Source organism: Scyliorhinus torazame, chromosome 1 (genome assembly GCF_047496885.1).
Source record: "Scyliorhinus torazame isolate Kashiwa2021f chromosome 1, sScyTor2.1, whole genome shotgun sequence".
Lineage (NCBI taxonomy): Eukaryota > Metazoa > Chordata > Chondrichthyes > Carcharhiniformes > Scyliorhinidae > Scyliorhinus > Scyliorhinus torazame.
Window position 1 is genome coordinate 274,607,855 of NC_092707.1, and position 25,533 is coordinate 274,633,387.

Consider the following 25,533-nt stretch of genomic DNA (forward strand, 5'->3'; position numbering starts at 1 on the left):
TGTTTTTACACATGTTTGGAATAAAGTACTTTTTTAAAAAAAAATGAATATCACTCTGTTCTGTGAGCATAGAGATAGACCATAGGTTGAACAGGAGTAAAAGTTCTTTTATTAAAAATGTATTAATTCATGGGATGTGGAGTGATGCTGGTTGGCCAGCATTTATTGCCAAACCCTTATGCCCTTGAGGAGGCGGTGGTGAGACACCTTCTTGTACTTCTTAGTCCATGTGGTATAGGTACACCCATTGTATTGTCAGGGAGGAAGTTCCAGGATTTTGACCCAGCGACAGTGAAGGGACTACGATATATTTGCAAGTCAGGATGGTGAGCGGCTTGGAGGGAACTTCCAGGTGGTGGTGTTCCCATATGTCTGCTACCCCTGTCCTTCCAGATGGTAGAGATAAGTGGCGAATATTCCACCACACACCTGACTTTGGCCTTGTCGATTGTGGACAGGCTTTAGGGAGTCAGGAGGAGAGATACTCACCGCAGGACTCCTAGCCTGATTGCTCCTGTAGCCACAATATCTATATTTATCTAGTCCAGTTAAGTATCTCGTCAATGATAACCCCCCCAGGACATTGATAGTGGGGGGTTCAGCCATTAAATGTCAAGGGGTGATAGTTACGATTCTATCTTGTTGGAAATTGTTATTGTCTGGCCCTTGTGTGGTGTGAATGTTACTTGCCACTTGTCAGCCCAAGCCCGGATGTTGTTCAGGTCTTGTTGCATTTGGGCATGAACTGTGACAGGTTGTTGCTAAGAAATTGCCGCTTGATTGCATTTTTAAAAAAAAATTTAGAGTACCCAATTTATTTTTTCCAATTAAGGGGCAATTTAGCATGGCCAATCCACCTAGCCTGCACATCTTTGGGTTGTGGGGGCGAAACCCACGCAAACATGTGGAGAATGTGCAAACTTCACACGGGCAGTGACCCAGAGCCCCGGGATCAAACCTGGGACCTCAGCGCCGTCAGAGAGCAGTGCTAACAACTGTGCCACCGTGCTACCCTTTGATTGCATTGTTGATGACCCCCTCCATAACATTACTGATGATCAAGAGTAGACTGATGGGACGGTAACTGGCCGGGTTGGATTTGTCCTGTTTCTTGTGTACAGGATGTAATGAATGTAGGAATTTCAGGTATATATGGTATGATATGTATCTTGTGCAGTAATGGTTAAAAGCTTGGGGTAGTATGTGTAATCATTTACTGCAATAAGGGTTTTTTAAATCCTGGTTTAAAATACAGGCAGACAGTTTGGCTACAGAAGGGGTAATTAAAGCATAGGGAAAATGTGATCATCATTCATTCAAACCATGTATAGTGTTTAACTAAATAGGGCGAATGGAATTTTGTTTATTGAAAGAAGATTTCTTGGGGTTTAAATAATTGAGGGGTTGTGATTAGCCTTAATTTAGATGGTCATAGAGATGGGATAGAGATGATACAGGTAATAAAAGGCTCCAGGGGCTGCAGCAGTCAGGTGTTGAGTTTCAGTTTAGATTTTGTTGTGAACAGAACAGGAGCTTTTTACAAAATGCTGGGAAGCTAAACAGTAGTTTGGCACAGGCAAGACTGTGCAGGCTGTTTCCTGAAGGATCTCTCTCTCTCAAAGCAGTTTCTCCAATATATCTCTGGCCAGCAAGTATTCCTTTACTTGCTAAATGTATTTAAAAGTGGATTTTGACCTCTGATGGATTTTACTTGATTTGTGATAAAATATAGTAGTTAGGAGTTAAGGTGTTTCCTTTTACTGTTAAGCATTGTTTAACATGTAATTTTAAGCTATTTCTTACATAATGTTAAGATTAGTTTAACGCTATGTTCATAACAAAGTTTGTTTTAATATACCATATCCCCATTTGTGCATGGAGTCACTCCTGGAGCAAAGCAAACTTTCCTCACAGTCTTACAAATTACATAGAATATTGGAGTTTCTGTCTGGTATCCTAGCAAATGTTGGGGTCTGGTCTAAGATCGTAATATGGAAATACCTGAGCAATTTTCCACATTGCCGGGTAGATGCCAGTTTTGAAGCTGTGCTGGAACAACTTGGCTAGGGGCATGGCAAGTTCTGAAGCACAAGCCTTCAGGACTATTGCCGGAATCATGTCAGGGTCCATAGCCTTTGCAGTATCCAGTGCCTTCAGCCCTTTCTTGATATCATGTGGAGTGAATCGAATTCTATGAAGACAAGCATCTGTGATGCTGGGGATCTCCAGAAGATGCCGACATGGACATCCACTCGATATTTCTGGCTGAAGGTGGTAGCAAATGCCTCAGCCATATTTTTTTCACTTACTTGCTGGCCTCCCCCATCATTGAGGATGGGGATATTTATGGAGCCTCTTCCTCCAGTGAGTTGTTTAATTGTCCGCCACCATTCATGGCTAAGTTGGGTAAAGACAAATATTGCAAACCTAAGATGTGAACTGGAAAAAGTTGGCTGAATACAGCTAGTAGAAAGGAAAATTGTGGCAAATCAGTGGGAGGCATTTAAAAGTGAGAGTCTACAGGCACAGTACAGACATGTACCCAGAAAGAAAAAGGATTGCACTGCTAAATCGAGGGCACCCTGGTCATCCAGAAACACGCAGGGTAAGATAAAGCAGAAAATAAAGCTTAAGACAGCCACGGGGGAGGCGGTGGTGTGGTGATATTGTTACTGGACTAGTAATTCAGAGACCCAGTCACAAAAACTGGCCATGTAGTTGATAGTGAAAAGGATAGCTCTTGTCTCCAGAATTATATCAATGGTTTTGTTGAGTGGGCGGTAAAGTGGCAAATGGAATTCAATCCGGAGAAGTGTAAGGTAATGCATTTAGGGAGGGCAAACAAAGCTAGGGAACAAACAGTAAGTGGGAGGATATTGAGAGGGGTATAGAAAGGTAGAAACCTTGGCGTGCATGTCCACAGGTCTCTGAATGGGCACCACAGTAGTTAGCACTGGAGCCTCCGGACCCGGGTTCGATTCCAGCCTAGGGCGACTTGTGTGGAGTTGCACATTCGCCCCGTGTCTGCGTGGGTTTCCTCCGGGTGCTCCGGTTCCCTCCCACAGTCCAAAGACATGAAGGTTAGATGGATTAATGCACAGGGTTACGGGGATATAATAATATTTATTAGTGTCACAAGTAGGTTTACATTAACACTGCAATTAAGTTACTGTGAAAATCCCCTGGTTGCCACACTCCGGCACCTGTTCGGGTACACAGAGGGAGAATTCAGAATGTCTAATTCACCTAACATGCATGTCTTTTGGGTCTTGTGGGAGGAAACCGGAGCACCCAGAGGAAACCCACTCAGACACAGGGAGAATGTGCAGACTCCACACAGACAGTGGCCCAAGCCGGGAATATAACCAGGGTCCATGGTGCTCTGAAGCAACAGTGCTAATGACTGTGCCGCCTGATGCACTATCAATTACGACGAGACAAGAGTGGAGTCTAATTGAGGCTTTATTAAGCAGAGATGTGTAGCCTCCTGCAGCTGCTGCCGAAATGGCTGCAGCTCGGTGAGCGCACACATTTATACTCTGCCTACTGGGCGGAGCCAGCAGGCAGGGATCTACCCCCGTACCTGTAGTACAGGAGCCTTACCGTATTACATCTCGTATGTGATAGATACAACAGTTACCACACCGCCCACTGAGAGGGAATAGGCCTAGGTAGAGAGCTTTTTCGGAAGGTCGGTGCAGATTCGCTGGGTAGAATGGCCTCCTTCTGCATTATGAAGACAATTGGATCGCTTATGGTTGTGTTCCATTGAACAGAGGAGGCCGAAGTGTGGCCTATTCGAGGTGCACAAAATTATGAGGCGCCTCGATAGAGTAGACAGGAAAGACGTTCCCCAAAGATGAGGGATCAATTACCAGGGGGCATAGATTTAAGGTGATTGGTAGAACAATTAGAGGGAACAAGGGGGAAACTTTTTCACCCAGAGGGTATTGGGCGTCTGGAATTCACTGCCCGAATTGTTGGCTGAGGCAGAAATGCTCAATTATTTAAAAGGTACCCGGATCTGCACCTGAAATGGAACCTACAAGCCAAGGGATAGGTGCTGGGAAGTGGGATTAAAATGAGTGGCTATTTTCTTTATTTTGTTTTTTTTGTGGCTGGCGCAGACGCGATGGACTGAGCGGCCTCTTTCGATGCCGTAACCTTTCTGTGGTTCCATATTGAACCATATCTATTACTGTCAGTTTTATGATCATTATTTTACAGCAACCATGGTTCCAATATCACTTAAAAGCCCAAAAAACAGAAAGGATGATTGCTACCCATCCATCGTAACCAAGTCTATTCATTGCAGGCTTAGATATTCACCCCCTGAGAAACCTACATACAAGTGGTGAACTTCAACATGAGTTGTATGATCTCAGCATTCCCACACAAAGATTCTGGTGCCTGGATTAATCAAATAGTACTGCAGAATAGCCTTTTAATCCATTGCAGCCTGCTGTCTTCAACACAATCTGGTCTACAAAGGGGTGATGCAGGCTGCAGACAGTAACAATATTTACGAATTGCGGATGGTAACACCAATTAAGAGTCCGAAAATATTTTCAGTTAAGAGGCAGGACACAGCCAAAGCACAGCAGTCGTTTTCATGTTAATAAACCACTCACTCTTCTGCCCTCAACCTTGCAACAGGGATTCGAAGAACAAGCCTTTCTCATCAAGTATCTTAATTTACCTTGTAGAAAAAGAACTGTTAGCACATTACACATTATCAGAGTTCCCATGTTTTGAGTAATATTTTGGCAGAAGTACAAAAAAGTCCCAGGTTATGGTTAAGCTTGAATGCAGTATTTATGGGCTGTTTGTCACAAACTCTGTTCACAAGTTGTGACTATCTTATAGTTACGTTATAGATAAAAACATCTAACCTTTCAGTATAATAAAATTAAATGCAAAAGTCAATGCAGATCAGAACACACAGAATTGAACCTGTACCTGCATAGGATCTAAAATTTCAATATATTAAAATTAAATGCAAAAGTTAATGCTTCTCAGAAATTACGGCATGAAAAGAGCTGAACGTGTACCTTCATAGGAGCTAACTGTATAGGAGTTATACAGGATGGATCAACCACAGGTTTAGGTCTATTCGCTGTGTCTGCAAGCAAGCTCTGCCATTGTTGAGGAAGTCCTGTGAATTTCTGCTCGTGGTGGTCAAACCCAGTATGAACCCGATGTTCAAAGTTAGAAGGTGCGGAGATTTCAAGACGTTTCTTCTTCTTTCCAAACATACTGGAAAATCCTAATGGACCTGCAACAATATTAGAGCACAAGATGCTGTGAAGTGTTTGTTAATAACAATATGGCGAAAGGAAGAAAACAATATGGCGAAAGGAAGAAAACAGAAGTCACTTGTGCCATTTTAAGTGCAAAACCAGAGAAATGGGAAGGATAATGGTGCAGTCCAAACGGAACAAATAATGCACAAACTAGAAAACATATCAAAATGTGCATTACGAGAACTTAACATTTGTCTATTCTTGTGGATGCAAAAATATGAACTGAGGCAACTTTAAAGCAAATCATTTTAAGAAGTTAATGATGTACAGTACGCTCTCACTTTAAGACGGCCTGCTGAATGGTGTTTTGTTTTAAAGATGTCTATACTTAAGGGTCTTTTTCTCCGATTTACATTTCAATTTCCACTTTCATGTCATCATCACATAGGTTGCATGTCGGCATCACCATCAATAAAGAAATAGAACAGAACTAGACATTACTATTTTGTTTTCCTCCAACTTTATAATGTGCAGCAATTATGTTATTTGCTTAAAAACCATCAGGGGTCGAGCTTCTGTTTTGTGTGCAATTGGGAAAATGTGCCCAGAATAGGCTGAAGTTTGTGTCCCCGGTGGACGTGTTTTCAGCAGGGTGGAGGGGTGTGTAAGAAAGCTAAGGTGGCCAGCCCACCACCTTCTCGTCCACCCCTTAGTTGACCCCCATAATACACTAGGTGCGCAAGCGCCAAAATCAGTGTCTCATAGAATACTTTCGACTCATCCATGACAGGCACATAAGGTTGAAAAATGTAAAAGCAGAGCAGTGTGACATCAATGTAATAGGGAAGCTGACCCCATAAAACAGACACATAGGATTCACAGAACAATAGTCAAAACAGAATCATACAGCTTTATAAATGCATGTAATTCACCAACAATAATTCTTTGGTACCTCGCATATACAATTCCTAAAAGGTTAACAGACTTGTGATGCTGCGTAAAACTCCCTTATATAAGTAAGATTGGTATTTTGAAAAGGAAAAAAGGCTGGCATTTATATAGCACTTTTCCTATCTCAAAGTGCTTTAAAGCTAATGAAGTACTTTTGAAATGTAGGAGTGCTTTATCCATTTGCAATTAAAGGGTAGGATCAGCAAATAATTCAGCTTGGACAAATCATTGTACAGGCGGTTTACATTTAGCAGTTCGCACACTGCTCATAAATTTCTGTTTATACAAGTAAAAATGAAACCAAAGTATTTATGATGCTAAAATAGTGATGCTAACTGAAAACATTTCCATCAGTCTTTCCATTCCCCTAATGATGATCAATCAATCATTAGCAGGAAGAGGGCATATTTTCTGAACTCGCCTGTTGTCATATTTTGGTACGATTTTTTTAAAGTCCTAACAACGGTATCGTAACAACAACAACTTGTATTTTAACAAACAAATTGTTTTTCTGGACATGCATGTTTTTCTAAACTGTCCCCAAAATGTCATATAATCAGTGATTGTGTCACAAACTCGCAAGGTCCTTTTTGTAATCCCCTGAGATCCTAGTAACAGAATCTAATACACAAAGAGAACCAAATGGCCCATGGCACAGCAAACAAAATTGACGATCCAGAATACTACAATGTGGTTTCTCTTTTTGTTTCTGAATAGAGAACCTATTGAATCAGCATGTGCTTTGCTGGGATGATGATTTGAACAAAACTCAAGACGCTAATTAGAGACAGCCTAATATGCTTCCAATTATCAATTTATCCGAAAACATTTCTTCAGATGGAGCTCAAAAGTCAAACTTGAATAGCCTGTTTGTGCTGTGTTATGCAAACTACTGTTAAGAGGTGCTCTTAAATAAGCTGTGCATGAAAGCCAAGTCAAACTCAATGTAGAAACACATTGGAGGCTGGATTTACAAAGGTATCAGGCACTGACTAGAAATTTTCCACTCCAGTGCAGAGGGGGCAGATTTATGACTTGCACTTGAAGTTCCCAACTGTTTTGAAGGTTTTTATTAATTGTTTGTAAGGTCACTGCTTGTTACCATGTTGGTAAGGAACTGCATTCTTGGCAATTGTGAAGAAAAGGAGTAGAGAAACTTATGAGTATGCCTCTGTAGTCAACTGCAGAGTGCAACCTGCTGAAAATATAACAATGTCATAATCGGACAGTGGAAAAGGTTCAGAGGGAGCCTCCAGTGAAAGCTAATTTAAGTTAAAATCCAGTTTACTGTTAACCAAATTTGTTAATATTTTAATCTAGCAGTAAGTGCTCATCCTCCATTGGACTATATCATGTGAAGAAAAACAAAGGAGGGAAAGCCAGCTTATTTCAAGCATAGAAAGCATTTTGGATTACAGTGGCAATAAATTGTGCGAGTGACCTTCCTCCCGGTTTCTTCTCTGCTATACGCGAGCTTCCTTTCATCCAGGCAGTACTCCCTGCAACCCCCCCTACACACACACACACACTTATCCCTCCCCCTACCTCTCCTCCTGCCTTCCCTTTCGATCTGTCCCTCCCCCCACCCATTAGTTGCTGGTTGCAAACAGGTCTGTGAAGAGGTTTGTGGACTTCTTCCACATGTTGTGGAATCTCTCCCCGGACCCCCTTATCGCAAATTTTATTTTTTCCAGTTTCAGGAACTCGGCCAGATCGCAGAGCCACTTCGAGGCTCTGGTAGCGCTGCTGACTTCCAGCCTAGCAATCTGTGAGGCGAAGGCCAGGGAGTCCGCCCCCTTCCCTGCTCGGACACCCCGAAGACTGCCACAGATGGGCACAGCTCCACGAACCTTAACATGGCTTTGAAAAGGGCCGTTTAAAACTCTGAGTCTGGGACAGGACCAGAGCCGGGTCCCCCAGACACTGCTCACACTTATCCTTATCCTCAACCTCCTGGAAGAACCCACTCATGCGTGTCTTAGTAAGGAGCACTCTGTGCACCATCTTGAGGTGCATCTAGCTCAGGCCAGTGCAAGACGGGGTGGAGTTGATCCTGTGTAGCACCTTGATCCAGAGTCCTCCCCTTCATCTCCATGCCAGCTCCTTCTCCTGTTTTCGTCTGGTCTCATCCAGTGGAGTCCTGACCTTTTCCATGAATCATCCATAGATGTCACCCACTAACCAGTCCAGCCCTACTATTGTGTCCAGAAATGTGTATCCAGGTCCCTGGGGGAACGTTTTTGTCTCCTTGCGAAGAATGTCACGCATCTGCAGGTATCGAAGCTCGTTCCCTTTCGGGAATTGGAGTCTCTCTGTCAGTTGCCCCAGGGTCAGCAGTCTATCATCAACATACATGTCCTTCGCTCTCAGTGTCTCTCTGTCCTCCCTCTACGTCCCAAATGTGGCATCTATCCTCGCCGTTGTGGAGCTGTGGTTGTTGCAGATGGGGGACCACTATGGACATCTTGCCAAGCTTGTAATGGCACCTGAATAATTCCGGTCCTTAGTGTAGCCACTACCACCGGGCTCCTGGAGAGTGTGTGTGTATGTGTGTGTGGTGGTGATTGGGGGGTGGGGTAGCCTGCACTCGAAGACATGTCTCCGTGCAGAGGACCTGCTCCACTCGGACCAGGTTCGCCTCCGACGTCCTTAGCCACCTAGGGGTAGAATAGGAGGTTCGGTGGGGCCAGGCCTGCCATGTGTTGCTCTCGCTGTAAGATGGTCTTGCGTATCCGTGGAACTCCCCCCCCCCCCCCCCAGGGTTAACTAGTCGACCCTGGTGAAGAAGGATTTGGTGATGAAGATCAGGAATGATCTGAATACAAAGAGGAACCTAGGCAGCATGTTCATTCACCTCTTCCACCAGGCTGGAGAGGTTCCATTTGTGGAGCCTCTTCCAGGTGTGGGCCACTTGGATCCCCAGGTACCTGAACATGGTTTGGGTCATTTTAAACAGTAGTTCTTTCAGCTCCACTCCTCCCTCTCAGGGGTTCACCGGGAAGATTTCGCTCTTTTCCAGGTTGAGTTTGTAAGCCAAGAAGGCACTAAATTCTCCACGAAGTCCTGTTACCTTTCCTATGCTGGTTAGAGGGTTCGAGACGTAGAAGAGCAGGTCAGCCACATAGATTGAGACTCTATGCTCTCGGACTGCACAGCGGCAAATTTTGGAGTGGCGGTCGGCATCGCCACTGGGGGTAGCGGTTTGGTTGGGTGACCTGTATGACTTCCTGCGATTAGAGAAGATAAGTATGAGTTAAGGGGCTTTTTAGGGGGGTTTGAGGAAAGGTAGGGGATGTTTGTGAATGTGTTTGAGGGCCTGTTGGTCTGCGGGGTGAAAAAGGGGAAAATTCTGTACAGACTGTAGAGTTGATTGTTGGGAAATATGTTTCTCGGAGTGTTTATTCGCTGAACCTGTTTTGATACATGTTTGTAATAAAATATATTTAAAAAAAGAACTTGCGAGGACTTCCGGTTGCGGTGATGCACTGCTAAGCCGCACGTTTCGGCAGCTCGAGGAGGAAAAACCTACAGATTCTAGGTCTCCCCGAAGGAGCAGAGGGAGCTGATGTTGGGGCTTATGTGAGCACGATGCTCCACACGCTAATGGGAGCTGAGGCCCCAACGGGCCCCCTGGAAGTGGAGGGAGCGTACCGGGTCCTCGTGAGAAGACCAAAGGCAGGTGAAACACCAAGAGCAATAGTGGTGAAGTTCCATCGCTACATGGACAGAGAGATGGTCCTGAGCTGGGCCAAGAAGGCACGGAGTAGCAAATGGGAGAATGCGGTGATACGGGTGTATCAGGACTGGAGTGCGGAGGTGGCGAGAAGGAGGGCGAGCTTTAACCGGGCCAAGGCGGTGCTCCATAGGAAGAAAACAAAATTTGGGATGCTGCAGCCGGCGCGATTGTGGGTCACGCATCAGGGCAAGCACCACTACTTCGAGACGGCGGATGAGGCATGGACATTTATTCAGGATGAGAAATTGGACTAGACTTGAGAGTTTGATGTTTGGAGAGAAGCAGCGAGGTGGTGATATAGGAATGTAAAGTGGGGAAAGGGGAGGGCTATTGTACATCAATGTTGGACGGGGAATTTCTCTCCCCCGATGGGGGGGACACGAAGAAATGTGGGCGCAGGTGGAAAAAGGGACAGGGAAGGGGAATGAGGGAACTGTGCCATAGGGGGCGGGGCCGAGAGGAAAGCGCAGGTATTTTCCCACGCTATAGAAATTATAGCGGGAAAACGGGCGCAGGAAGGAAGGGAGCCCCACACGCAGGGAGGTCAAAGAGTGAACGGGGGAAGCCGAGGTCAGCCAGAGTTAGCTGACTTCCGGAAGCAATATGGGGGGAGTAACCAAGCTAGAGGGGGATCTAGCGGGGGGGAGGATTAACTGGGTTGCTGCTGCTGAGGGCAAGGGGGAGCTGGTAAGAGATGAGGTGACCGGGGCGGGAAGGCGCTGCCTGGGGGACGGACGGGTGCGCGGGACCTGGATGGGGAGATGGCCTAAAAAAGGGATGGCTAGTCGACGAGGGGGGGGGGGGGGTGAATGGCCCCCCAATCCGGCTGATCACGTGGAATGTGAGAGGCTTAAATGGGCCGATTAAGAAGGCACGGGTGTTTGCGCACTTAAAGAGACTGAAGGCGGACGTAGTCATGCTCCAGGAGACGCACCTGAAGGTGGCGGATCAGGTTAGATTAAGAAAAGGATGGGTGCGACAGGTATTCCACTCAGGGTTGGACGCGAAAAACAGAGGGGTGGCAATATTGGTTGGGAAACGTGTATCATTCGAGGCTAAGAATATAGTGGTGGACAGTGGGGGCAGATATGTGATGGCGAGTGGCAGACTGCAGGGAGAGGCGGTTGTGCTGGTGAATGTATATGCCCCGAACTGGGATGATGCGGGATTCATGAAACAAATGCTGGGACGTATCCCGGACCTGGAGGTGGGAAGCTTGGTAATGGGGGGGGGGGATTTTAACACAGTGCTGGATCCAGGGCTAGACCGGTCCAGATCCAGGACCGGGAGAAGGCCGGCAGCGGCCAAGGTGCTTAAGGGATTTATGGAACAAATGGGGGGAGTGGATCCCTGGAGATTCGCCAGGCCGATGGCTAAAGAGTTCTCTTTCTTCTCCCAATTCCATAAGGTATACTCCCGGATAGACTCTTTCGTTTTGGGAAGGGCACTGATCCCGAAAGTGGCAGGAACGGAGTACTCGGCCATAGCCGTTTCAGACCACGCCCACTCTGGCGACTAGATATGGGACTACTGGCGGACGAGGTGGTCTGCGGAAGGGTGAGGGGGTGTATTGAGTGATACCTGGAGGTCAACGACGATGGGGAGGTTCAGGTGGGGTAGTATGGGAAGAGCTGAAGGCAGTGGTTAGAGGAGAGCTGATCTCCATCAGAGCCCACAAGGGGAAACAAGAGGGCAAAGAAAGAGAGAGATTAGTGGGGGAAATTTTGAGGGTGGATAAAAAATATGCGGAGGCCCCAGACGAAGGGCAATACAGAGAAAGACGAAGACTACAGACGGAGTTTGACCTGCTGACCATGGGAAAGGCAGAGGCACAGTGGAGGAAGGCACAGGGGATGCAATATGAGTATGGGGAAAAGGCGAGCCAGCAGTTGGCCCACCAACTTCGGAAGACGATGGCGGCGAGAGAGGTCGGGGGAGTTAGGGACGAAACGGGAAATATGGAGCAGAGAGCAGGGAAAGTGAACGAGGTGTTCAAGACCTTTCATGAGAGGCTATATAAGTCCCAACCCCCGGGGGGAAAAGAAGGAATGTTACACTTTCTGGACCAGCTAAGGTTCCCGAAGGTGAAGGGGCAGGAGGTGGCAGGTCTGGGGGCGCCAATCGAGGTGGATGAGGTGATTAAAGGACTGGGGGACATGCAGGCAGGGAAGGCCCCGGGACCAGAAGGGTTTCCGGTGGAATTCTACAGGAAGTATATGGATCTGTTGGCCCCGCTCTTGGAGAGAACCTTTAATGAGGCTAAGGAAAGGGGGATGCTACCCCAGACAATGTCGGAGGCGACGATATCGCTAATCCTGAAACGAGATAAAGACCCGCTGCAATGCGGGTCATACAGGCCTATCTCACTCCTAAATGTAGATGCCAAACTGCTGGCAAAAGTGATGGCGCCAAGGATAGAGGATTGCGATCCCAGGGGTGGTGCATGACGACCAGACAGGGTTTGTAAAGGGGAGACAACTGAATGTTAATGTACGAAGGTTGCTGGGGGTGATGATGACGCCCCCACCGGAGGGGGAGGCAGAGATAGTGGTGGCGATGGATGCGGAGAAGGCATTCGATAGGGTGGAGTGGGACTATCTGTGGGAGGTGCTGAAGAGGTTTGGGTTCGGTGAGGGGTTTATTAGATGGGTCAGACTCTTATATGGGGCCCCGGTGGCAAGCGTAGTCACAAACCGGCAAAGATCGGGGTATTTTCGGCTACATAGGGGTACAAGGCAAGGGTGTCCCCTGTCCCCGTTACTATTCGCGTTGGCAATTAAACCACTGGCCATAGCGCTGAGGGATTCTAAGAAGTGGAGGGGGGTGCTTAGAGGGGGAGAGGAGCCCCGAGTGTCGCTCTACGCAGATGATCTACTGCTATATGTTGCGGACCCGGTAGAGGGGATGCCAGAAGTAATGCAGATACTTAGGGAGTTTGGAGAGTTCTCGGGATATAAACTAAATATGGGGAAGAGCGAGCTTTTTGTAATGCACCCCGGGGAACAGGGAAGGGGGATGGATGCTCTGCCGCTGAGGAGAGTGGAAAGGAACTTCCGATACCTGGGGATCCAGGTGGCCAGGAACTGGGGAACCCTGCATAGACTTAACCTGACGCGACTGGTGGAGCAGATGGAGGAGGACTTTAAGAGGTGGGATATGGTGCCGCTATCGCTGGCGGGCAGAGTGCAGGCAGTTAAAATGGTGGTCCTCCCGAGGTTTCTTTTCGTGTTTCAGTGCCTCCCCATTCTGATCACAAAGGCCTTTTTAAAAAAAATAGACAGGAGCATTACGAGCTTTGTGTGGGCAGGAAAGACCCCGAGAGTCAAGAGGGGGTTCCTGCAGCGTAGTAGGGACAGAGGGGGACTGGCGCTGCCGAGTTTGAGCGACTACTACTGGGCCGCCAATGTGTCGATGGTCTGTAAGTGGATGAGGGAGGAAGAGGGAGCAGCATGGAAGAAGCTGCAGATGGCGTCCTGTAAGGGAACAAGCCTAAAAGCGCTGGTGACGGCGCCGCTGCCGTTCTCCCTGAAAAGCTACACCACAAACCCAGCGGTGGTGGCAACCTTGAGGATCTGGGGGCAGTGGAGGCGACACAGGGGAGTGACGGGTGCCTCGGTGTGGTCCCCGATAAGGAATAACCACAGGGTTGTCCCAGGGAGGATGGATGGGGGGTTCCAGTGTTGGCAACGAGCAGGAATTAGGAAGCTGAGGGACCTGTTTATAGACGGGACGTTTGCAAGTCTGGGAGCGCTAGAAGAAAAATATAAGTTGCCCCCGGGGAACGCCTTCCGGTACATGCAAGTGAGGGCATTTGCGAGGCAACAGGTGAGGGAATTTCCGCAGCTCCCGACGCAGCGGATCCAAGATAGAGCGATTTCTGGGGTATGGGTCGGAGAGGGCAAAGTGTCCGAAATATACCGGGAGATGAGGGACGAGGGGGAGGCGATGATAGAGGAGCTGAAGGGAAAATGGGAAGAAGAGCTGGGGGAAGAGATTGAGGAGGGGCTATGGGCTGATGCCCTAAGTAGGGTAAATTCCTCGTCCTCGTGTGCCAGGCTTAGCCTGATTCAATTTAAGGTTCTACATAGAGCACATATGACGGGAGCAAGACTGAGCAGGTTTTTCGGGGTGGAGGACAGGTGTGGGAGGTGCTCGGGAAGCTCGGCGAACCACACACACATGTTCTGGTCGTGTCCGGCACTGCATGAGTTCTGGGGGGGGCGTGGCAAGGGTAATTTCAAAGGTGGTGAAGGTCCGGGTCAAGCCAGGCTGGGGGTTAGCTATATTTGGGGTTGCGGAAGAGCCGGGAGTGCAGGAGGCGAAAGAGGCCGATATTTTGGCCTTTGCGTCCCTAGTAGCCCGGCGTAGGATTCTACTCATGTGGAAGGAAGCGAAACCCCCAGGCGTGGAGGCCTGGATAAACGACATGGCAGGGTTCATAAGATTGGAACGAATAAAATTTGCGTTGAGAGTATCGGCTCAGGGGTTCTCCAGGCGGTGGCAACCGTTCCTTGACTATCTCGCGGAACGATAATGAAAAGATAGAAATGACAGCAGCAGCAACCAAGGGGGGAGGGGGGGAGCACTATTTTGTGTTTTTGCTATTTGTTTTTTTTTTAGTTGTTGTTGTTAGTTCACTATATTATTTAAATAATGTTATTTACCAGTTAATGTATAATCCCTTGTTGAGTTGTAAAAACGGAAACATTTTTGTTTGAAAAATTTTAATAAAATATATATTTTTTTAAAAAAGAACTTGCTTAATGTAGTGCCCCTGCCATCATGCTCTCTCTGGAACCCAAACTGGATTTGGATTTTGTTTATTGTCATGTGTACCAAGGTGTGAAAAGTATTTTTTTGCGAGCAGCTCAACAGATCATTAAGTACACGAAAAGAAAAGAAAAGAAATACAGAATAGGGCACCACAAGTTCTTTTTCACTTCACCATTGACATTGTGCACCATGACCATGCCTTAATAAGAAAGGCTCAACCCGGGTATCGAATTCCTGAAGTCCCAGTGCTGGGACTCTGATAGAATGCACCACTCAGAATGCAGGATGATTGTTATTTTATGTCTGTCACCTTCCATGGAGAGTAAACCTAGGCAGGGTGGACAGGGAGATTTGGCACATCCATTAATAGCCAGCATTGCTGTTGATGAGAAAACATTTTTTTTGCTTTATAACACAGCCCGATTATTGACTGGAAAAACAAGAGCACATGTTGTGCAGCCAAGGGTCGGATTTTCTGCCCCCCTCGTGGCGTGATTTCCAGTGGTGGGTCGCCATTGGCCAGCAGCGGGGTCTTCCGGTCCTGCCCATGTCAATGCCATTTTGTGTGAGTTTCCCATCCCGCCGTCAAGGAACCTGCCTTGCAGGGTGTCCTTCGGCAGGACTGAAAGATCCCTTTGGATGTAAGTGACAGAAAATCTGGCCCCTCGTATTTGCAAGTAAATGATTTCTGCTGTTACAATTTGCTGCAGCCCCCAGATTACTCAACAATAATCCATCTGCAAAATAGATCATGAAGCACTGCTTCAGCTTCGAACATTGGTCCTGCTTAAAAAGGATCTTTTGGAACATCCCTGACTAGCAATAGAAATCACGTGAATCTGCACTGAAGTACTTTTTTATAATTTGATGATTTTTACCTGAGCTTGCATTGAAGTTGATGGTTACCTGAAAGAAAGTCAAAACGACATCCTACTTCTGGAGATTTAGTGGTTTTAATTTTGAAATCTAGCACTTCGCTCGAGTTTTCTCCTATCTGACTCGGCTTGGGGAAACCCTAAGCATCAAAACATGTTCCAGAACAGACAAAAAGAAAAGCTGTAGAGCTAATAAAATACTGTTAATAAATTGGAATCATAAACATTGCTTTAATACAGGCGAACAACATGTTAATAACAGCAATACAGCACTAATGTGACCAGAAAGTCTTTGAAATTATTGAGGAACTTTCATTTGCCTTTATAATAAAATATAATGTATTCAAGACTCAGCATAATTATGTAACTTACATTTGAATAGAATCCTCATAAATAGAGGCAGGTTTCAAAGCGCTTACTCGGTGAACACTTGAGTAGGAAGAAAGACAAGGAAGGAGCCACGGGGCTGAAAGTATGATCAATGAGAAAGTTTCCAAAAGCATGGAAAGTGGAAGCAAGATGGAGGGTGGAAACAGTAGTTCACAACTGGGTTGAACAGAGAATTTTAGAAAGCACACTCGGGGGTGCGGCAAGGCTATGGAGGGATAGCGAGCCAGTGCTTGGCAAGAGCAGGGTGATGGAAGTGTGGGCCTTTGCATGGATGAGGATATGGCCGTGGCATTTATCAAGCCATGGATTAAGGTTTCAGCAGCGGAGGGGTAAAGGTATGGGTGGAGGCAAGCAAGAAGATACCATTTTACTTACATTATGTGGATTCTCAAAAAAATTATGGGTTAGCTATTTAGTTCTTCGCAAAGCATGTGCATTTTGATATATTAATTATTCAGATGGTTATTCATGAGCAGAGAAATTATGTCTGGATAAATCAACCTCTAGTAATAAGAGCCCCTAATTAAAAGGAAGGCAAAATGCATATTTTATTTGATGCACCTTTCTTATGAGAAAAAAATAAGGCTACCATGTTGAGATAAAAAATTAAGGACAACAACTCATTGTAAATTGAAAAGATTCAAACATTTCTGATTTAGTTCATTTCTAAAAAGCCATGTATATCAACATTTTAATTTCCAAAACAATGATTCTAATTCACAATAAGGTGGGCAAGCTTAGAGAATATAACGTTAATACTCCAACTCTTGGTACATTAAGATCTTTGTTGCTGAAAGCAATTTGATTAAATTTACTGATTAGGTAAATCTGCTTATATGTGCGATGCTTAAAGATATTTTATACTGGTGAAAAAACCATCACATTGCAGTAAAACACATGTTTCCACTAACCAGAGATGTGTAGCCCTTATCTGCACCTACATGAAGAGAAGGAGAACAAATTGTTTGGAAGTGTTATGTGAAAAAAGATTAGAGCTTAAAATTTATATTTTGGAATAACAGTGAAACATAAGTTAATAGGAGTTGCAAAGAATACATAATGGGTCCGATCTACGGGCCGCATTGTGCCAAAAGGCAGCATGGTGCAACCAGTAGATCCCTCTTCCGGGATCTACCTGACTCGCCACGCTCCCGAGATTTAACGCAGTCTCGCGAGATGCCACAATCTGAATCCGGCTCATTATGGGTGGGACCACTATTTTGCAAATTGCTTATTAGAGCGAGAAAGCTAGTCTCACTCTAATATGCATTTCCCTGAGGTATCCGAGGAACTGCGATCTAATCCCTTTGCCTCGGAGACCTCAGGTTCGCACCGTTCCAGCAAATGTACAACGAGGGGCGGGTAACAGTGTAAACCCCCCTCGGTCTGGGTCATTAACACTCCAATGTATAAAAGAAACATGACAATGTAAATGTTTAAGAAGGAATTGTAACGTAAAGAGCGATATGTGTGTAATGTTATCAAAATTGAATGGAAAAAAGTCAAGGGAATGTGTAACTCTGATGGAAATGTACAGTCAAGACAATTCGAAATGTTCTGTAATGTTTAGTATAGATTTTATGAATCAAGTATATTTTTTTGAAAAAAAAAAGAAGTCTGGTCTCCACAAATGGGGACCAGACGGAACGGCACTCGTGGGGGTCTCCCAGGGGACTGGAGGACCCCAGGTGCTTGCCCTTTGGGTAGAGTGGCACTATGGCAATTCTGGCACCACCCAGGAACCCTGGCAGAACCAATTGGGCACCTTGGCACTGCCAGCCTGGCACCCCAGCAATGCCACCTGGGTGCCAACTTGGTTTGGGGGTTCGGAGGTCACTCCGGTGGGTCGAGAGATCGGGGCACTATTTAAAAATGGCGTCCCGATCGCTCCCTGTACTGTGGAGTTCCGATGAGCGGAGCTGCTCAGTGCAGGAAATGGGACAAAGTACGGCATTAACGTGAGTTCCTGCTGAGGCCCTGAATCGAACCAGAGTCCGGGTAGTTAGCCAGGAGTTTCTCGGCACTACGAGCACCGGGAAACACCCGGCTGAACGCGTCAGCCCAAGGACTCTGTTCCAATTTGGTTAAATCGAGCCGAATAACTCAGGCTGTATTATAAAGTAGAAACTGAACACTACCTCCTCCAAGTGCTCCTCCAAGTCACACATCATTCTAACTTTGAAATATATCACCATTTCTTCATTGACGCTGGGTCAAATTCATGGAACTCTCTCCCAGATAGCATTCTGGGTGTACCCATATCACATACACTGCAGTGGCTTAAGGGCAGCACGGTTAGCACTGCTGCTTCACAGCACCAGGGTCCCAGGTTCGATTCCTGCTTGGGTTGGACATTCTGAATTCTCCCAATGTACCCGAACAGATGCCGGAATGTTGGGCCTCGGGTATTTTCACAGTAACTTCATTGCAGTGATAATGTAAGCCTTCTTGTGACAATAATAAAGATTAAAATTATTATTACCTTCTCAAGGACAATGAAGAATTGGCAATAAATGCTGGCCTTGCCAAATAACTTCCACACTCCATGAACAAATAAATACATTCAGAGGAACTCCCAGGATTTGGGTAATCTCGGATGACCAGTGCAATAATTGAATTCAGAGGATTGTGGTTTAAAACCGTGAGCAGATATCATTCGCGGCACGGTAGCACAGTGGTTAGCGCTGTTGCTTCACAGCGTCAGAGTCCCAGGTTCGATTCCCGGCTCGGGTCACTGTGTGCGGAATCTGCACCTTCTCCCAGTGTCTGCGTGGGTTTCCTCCCACAAGTCCCAAAAGACGTGCTGTTAGATGAATTGGACTTCTCCCTCAGTGTACCTGAACAGGCACAGGAGTGTGGCGACTAGGGGATTTTCACAGTAACTTCATTGCACTGTTAATGTAAGCCTGCTTATGACAATTTAAAGATTATCATTAGTTACCTAAGCGAGTATCAACTTCACAGGTCTATTCATCACCATCACTTCTTAATTGCTAAATGAAGTTTCAGATAGAATCTTTGTACCTGTAAATTAGGATAAACCTAATTGTTACTTTTACGTTAATGCAAACCAATTTCAGGTTTGCAATAACCTGGAAGTGCATTCACTCTGACTCGTGGGAAGGAATTCTCCAGCCATTGGGATTCTCTTTTCCTGCTGAGAGTGCATCCCCGCCAGCAGGTTTCGCTGTGGGACTGCAGACCCTGGGCGAAATTCATTCCAGCAGACTACTTCATATCACTTTGAGCACAGTAAAACTCTAGCTGAGTGATGCAGTACTTCCATGATACCCTTGTAGTTCACTGGACCCCCTTGCGGCTTTAGAAACTTATTGTTCAAAGCTTTTACTACGCATGCTTGCCCCTCTCCACGTATTGCCTCCAAATGCAACTTCTGCATAGCTGCTGTCCTGCAATCCTTTTTTAATAAATACATTTTAGAGTGCCCAATTTATTTTTTCCAGTTGAGGAGCAATTTAGCATGGCCATTCCACCTAAGCTGCACATCTTTGGGTTGTGGGTGAAACCCACGCAAACACGGGGAGAATGTGTAAACTCCACACAGACAGTGACGTGGAGCCGGGATCGAACGTGGGACCTTGGCGCCGTGAGACAGCAGGGCTAACCACTGCGCCACCGTGCTGCCCATGCCTTTCTGTCCTTTTCACATTTGGTTTCACATTTCACAGTTGGTTGCATACCTCCAGAAACTGGTATACAAAAAATAATATATGAACACCGCTGCATCAATTTCATACGAAAGGCCCATTAATGTGATATTTCTGCCATAAACAGAAAATATTTGATGACTTAAGGTGCCAGCACGATATTATAGTTTACTGTATAGTTGGAAGTTTAAATCCTTTCTGCAGCCATAAACAAATTTGAATCTGTATTCTTTATTGCATTTATCTTATAACAGAGACTAAATTAAAACACGCCAAATTATATACGATTTGTTACTGAAATCCAATCTTCCAAGACATAGATAGCTCTCTCTCTCTCACTTATATTGTTTCTGGAATATGGAGGGGAAGAAAATAAGAGAGGTGCTTTAGCCTACCTCCTATATGTCCGATACAAACTCTAGGGGTGGGATTTTCCTCCACCTGTGCATGGCCCGCCCCCCGCGCAGCATGATTTCTGGGGGCAGAGAAGGCTTGCCATTGCCCACCGGGGGATATTCCAGTCCTACCGATGACTACATCATTTTGTGCGGCTCACCCGTCCCGTGACGGGGAAACCTGCAGCCTTTGGCAGCACCAAAAGGTCCCGCCAGTGGGAAGGGCCAGAAAATCACCCTGGTGTAGTTTGTGCATTTTCTTTCAACGGTATTGATATATCTTACCTCTTTTTACCCACTGACTCCTTCAGAGTTCCATAATATGAGTTCTGTGATAAAGTGAAATTAATTTAGTGTAGCACCAGTGGTGAAGATCAACTGGCATACAGAATAATTAGGAAGTGCAACAAAAAAAAGGACAAGGGAGGGAAATACTATTAGAAAGAGAAAGCACAAAAAAGCCACAAGAAAGCAAGTCAAAGCAATGGAGAAGAACCAGAGAGAGTGAGAGTAAACAACAAAAAGAGACAAAGAATTAGAAGAAGTGATGAAACTTTCAGTAAGACACCTATCGGAAGACATTGACAATCTCCTTTTATGAGAAATGCTATGTCAACTACTAAGTTTAAAGAATTTCACTCAGAAAAAAAAGGGATTGGCAACACTCGTGTTAAATGTCCCACAACAATCTAAAACGTTGATTTTAATGGGAAGAATAAATATGTGGTAGTATGCATTAGGGGTCATGTGGGACTGTGAAGCCGTGATGTCATTGGCTGACAGATCCCGGGTCCTGGTTGGCTGTTGACCTCTAGCTCCGCCCTGAAGGCGGAGGATAAGAACCTGGAGTTCTCCCCCGCAGGCCAGTCAGCTACTGAACTGCGGGGAACTAAGTCACGCTTAATAAAGCCTCATCGACTTCATCTCTATTCGTCTCTCGTGAGTCTTTGTGCGCTACAATTTATTAAGCGTGCTTAAAAGAACTATGGAGCTCAGGATCATCCCGGAATGCCTGAGGATCAGCCCCAACGCAGTGAACTCAGCAGCAGTTTTCAAACACTGGCAGACTTGTTTCGAGGCCTACCTCTGAACGGCCCCCGGCTGGGTCACAGAAGACCAGAAACTACAGGTCCTGCACTCGAGGGTAAGCCCGGAAATTTTCCCTCTCATCGAAGACGCAGAGGATTACCAGACGGCGTTCGCAGCACTAAAAAGCATCTATGTTCGCCCAGTGAACCAGATCTACGCACGCTACCAACTCGCAACGAGACGGCAAAGTCCCGGAGAATCGATAGATGATTTCTACGCCGCGCTACTAATTTTGGGACGGGCCTGCAGCTGCCCGCCGGTAAACGCGATGGAACACACGGACATGTTAATGCTTGATGCTTTTGTGGCTGGTATGAACTCTTCCCAAATCCGCCAAAGACTTTTAGAAAAAGAGTCGCTAGGACTCTCAGAGGCACGGGCCCTTGCAGCCTCACTAGATGTGGCCTCGCGAAACGCCCGCGCCTACGGCCCCGACCGCGCGGCAGCCCCTTGGGCTCCGTGGACCCCCGTCGCGACAAACCCCCCCCTCCCCCCCACCCCACAGGCTTGCGCGGTTCAGATGCCAAGTCGTCCCGGGGGAGCCCGCTGCTATTTCTGCGGCCAGGCGAAACACCCCCGGCAGCGCTGCCCGGCTCGCGCAGCGGCTTGTAAGAGCTGCGGGAAAAAGGGCCATTTCGCGGCTGTGTGCCGGTCCCGGGAGGTCGCCGCGGTCCCCGGCGAACAAGGATTCCTGCGCGCTTCTAACGCTCCCCAACCCCCCCCAGCGCCCCATGGACGACCCGCAGGCGCAACCAGTTTGGGTCCCGGCCACCGCTGTCCAGCGCCCCATGTACGACCCGCAGGCGCAACCAGTTTGGGTCCCGACTACCGCTGTCCCCGGAGAACAAGGCGATCTGCGCGTTTCTGACGCTCCCCAACCCCCCCAGCGCCCCATGTGCGACCCGCAGGCGCCGCCATTTTGGGTCCCGGCCACCACGAGGGGAGATGGGGCGCCGCCATCTTGGGATCCCCCAGACCTGTGCGACGCATGGGGACGGCCATTTTGTCCACCCCCGCCGCCATCTTGTGATCCCCCAGCCATGTGCAATGCATGGGGGCGGCCATTTTGTTCACCCCCGCCGCCATCTTGGACGGCAACAACGGACCCCAGTGTCGACGGCTCCACGGGGTTCGAGGAAGAAGCTCAAACACTACGATCACGTCTGGCCTCAATGACGCTGGACCAAGCACGGCCCCGGACGCTCCAGACGACGACAACAACGGTGCTGATAAACGGGCACAAGACACCATGCCTGGTCGACTCCGGGAGCACGGAAAGCTTCATTCACCCCGACACGGTAAGACGCTGTTTTTTGACTATCCGTCCCAGTGCGCAAAAGATTTCCCTAGCTGCAGGATCCCACTCCGTACAGATTAAAGGTTTCTGCATAGTGACCCTAACGGTGCAAGGGAGGGAGTTTAAAAACGACAGGCTCTACGTCCTTCCCCAACTCTGCGCGCCCACATTACTGGGATTAGATTTCCAGTGCAACCTGCAGAGCCTAACGTTTCAATTCGGCGGCCCAATACCCCCACTCACTATCTGCGGCCTCGCAACCCTCAAGGTTGAGCCCCCATCCTTGTTTGCAAACCTCACCCCGGATTGCAAACCCGTCGCCACTAGGAGCAGACGGTACAGCGCCCAGGACCGGACATTTATTCGGTCCGAAGTCCAGTGGCTACTGAAGGAAGGCATAATCCAGGCCAGCAACAGTCCCTGGAGAGCACAGGTGGTAGTAGTCAAGACAGGGGAGAAGCAAAGGATGGTCATAGACTATAGCCAGACCATCAACAGGAACACACAACTAGATGCGTACCCTCTCCCCCGCATATCCGACATGGTCAATCGGATTGCCCAATATAAGGTCTTCTCCACCGTGGACCTCAAGTCCGCCTACCATCAGCTCCCCATCCGCCCAAGTGACCGCAAGTACACAGGCTTCGAGGCAGACGGGCGATTATACCACTTCCTAAGGGTCCCATTTGGCGTCACAAACGGGGTCTCGGTCTTCCAACGAGAGATGGACCGAATGGTTGATCAACACGGGTTGCAGGCCACGTTCCCGTACCTCGACAACGTGACCATCTGCGGCCACGATCAGCAGGACCACGACGCCAACCTCCAAAAATTCCTCCAGACCGCTAAAGCCTTGAACCTCACGTACAACGAGGACAAGTGCGTGTTTAGCACAAACCGGCTAGCCATCTTGGGATATGTAGTGCGCAATGGGATAATAGGCCCCGACCCCGAACGCATGCGCCCCCTCATGGAATTTCCCCTCCCGCACTGCTCAAAAGCCCTAAAACGCTGCCTGGGGTTTTTTTCATATTACGCCCAGTGGGTCCCCCAGTACGCAGACAAGGCCCGCCCCCTAATACAGACCACGACCTTCCCCCTGTCGACAGAGGCTTGCCAGGCCTTCAGCCGCATCAAAGCGGATATCGCAAAGGCCACGATGCGCGCCATCGACGAGTCCCTCCCCTTCCAGGTCGAGAGCAACGCCTCCGATGTAGCTCTAGCGGCCACCCTTAACCAAGCGGGCAGGCCCGTGGCCTTTTTCTCCCGAACCCTCCACGCTTCAGAAATCCGCCACTCCTCAGTGGAAAAGGAAGCCAAAGCCATAGTGGAAGCTGTGCGACATTGGAGGCATTACCTGGCCGGCAGGAGATTCACTCTCCTCACGGACCAACGGTCGGTAGCCTTCATGTTCGATAATGCACAGCGGGGCAAAATTAAGAACGACAAGATCTTAAGGTGGAGGATAGAGCTCTCCACCTTCAACTATGAGATCATGTATCGTCCCGGAAAGCTGAACGAGCCGTCCGAAGCCCTATCCCGCGGCACATGTGCCAACGCACAAATTAACCGCCTCCAAACCCTCCACGAGGACCTCTGCCACCTGGGGGTCACTCGGTTCTACCACTTTATAAAGTCCCGCACCCTCCCCTACTCTGTGGAGGAGGTCCGTACAGTCACAAGGAACTGCCACATCTGCGCAGAGTGCAAACCGCACTTTTTCAGGCCGGATGGTGTGCACCTGATCAAGGCTTCCCGTCCCTTTGAACGCCTTGGTCTGGATTTCAAAGGGCCCCTCCCCTCCACCGACCGCAACATATACTTCCTGAACGTGGTGGACGAGTACTCCCGTTTCCCCTTCGCCATCCCCTGCCCTGACATGACAGCGGCCACAGTCCTTAACACCATATTCACACTGTTCGGTTGCCCCGCATGCGTCCACAGCGACAGGGGGTCCTCCTTTATGAGTGACGAGCTGCGCCAGTTCCTGCTCAGCAACGCTATAGCCTCGAGCAGCACGACCAGCTACAACCCCCGGGGGAACAGGCAAGTAGAGAGGGAGAACGGCACGGTCTGGAAGACCGTCCTACTGGCCCTACGGTCCAGGGACCTCCCAGTTTCACGGTGGCAGGAGGTCCTCCCGGACGCTCTCCACTCCATCCGGTCGCTACTGTGTACTAGCACTAACCAAACGCCTCATGAGCACTTCCTTGTCTTCCCCAGGAAGTCCTCCTCTGGAACGTCGCTGCCGACCTGGCTGGCGGTCCCAGGACCCATCCTGCTCCGAAAACATGTGCGGGCGCACAAGTCGGACCCGTTGGTCAAGAGGGTTCGCCTCCTCCATGCGAACCCGCAGTACGCTTACGTGGAGTACTCCGACGGCCGACAGGACACGGTCTCCCTGCGAGATCTGGCGCCCGCCGGCAACACACACACCCTCCCGACACCAATCACCCCCTCCCTGCCACCGGCGCACCCCGCGAGCGCCCCCTTCCCGGGGGGATCGGTCCTCCTCCCAGGTCCGACCAGAAGTGAAGCGGAAGCAGAAACCGTAAGGCTCCCGGAGACGACAACACGGGAACAAGCACCACCACCGGGGCCGAGGCGATCGACGAGGACGACCAGACCGCCCGACCGACTTGTGGCATCAATGTAACATTACTATATTGTGGACTGTAACGAGAACGTTTTTCCTTTTCCCCCTTTTACTGTAAATAGTTCAAAACACAAAAAAAAAACAACCTCTGTACATGCAAAAGTTTTCCTCCCAGGACCAGCCTTGTAAACCCTTACCACCATACGAAGCACCACCCCGCCGGGTTCATTTTTAACAAGGGGTGAATGTGGTAGTATGCATTAGGGGTCATGTGGGACTGTGAAGCCGTGATGTCATTGGCTGACAGATCCCGGGTCCTGGTTGGCTGTTGACCTCTAGCTCCGCCCTGAAGGCGGAGTATAAGAACCTGGAGTTCTCCCCCGCAGGCCAGTCAGCTACTGAACTGCGGGGAACTAAGTCACGCTTAATAAACCCTCATCGACTTCATCTCTATTCGTCTCTCGTGAGTCTTTGTGCGCTACAAAATATAAGTGAATTGTTGGGAGATCATCATGTACAG

The 25,533-nt window shown here is 48.1% G+C and overlaps 1 protein-coding gene across 13 annotated transcripts in view; it reads right to left on the bottom strand.

Annotated features, from left to right (window-relative positions):
* The window catches only part of pak5 (p21 protein (Cdc42/Rac)-activated kinase 5), a 458,196-nt gene that overhangs the window by 206,929 nt on the left and 225,734 nt on the right, over nucleotides 1–25,533 (bottom strand). For all 13 annotated transcript variants that reach the window (XM_072506274.1, XM_072506265.1, XM_072506242.1 and 10 more), the window contains one exon: nucleotides 5,052–5,275. In XM_072506274.1, coding sequence (XP_072362375.1) covers nucleotides 5,052–5,255 — 204 coding nt within the window. In that variant the 5' untranslated portion in view covers nucleotides 5,256–5,275. The remainder of the gene's footprint in view (nucleotides 1–5,051; nucleotides 5,276–25,533) is intronic.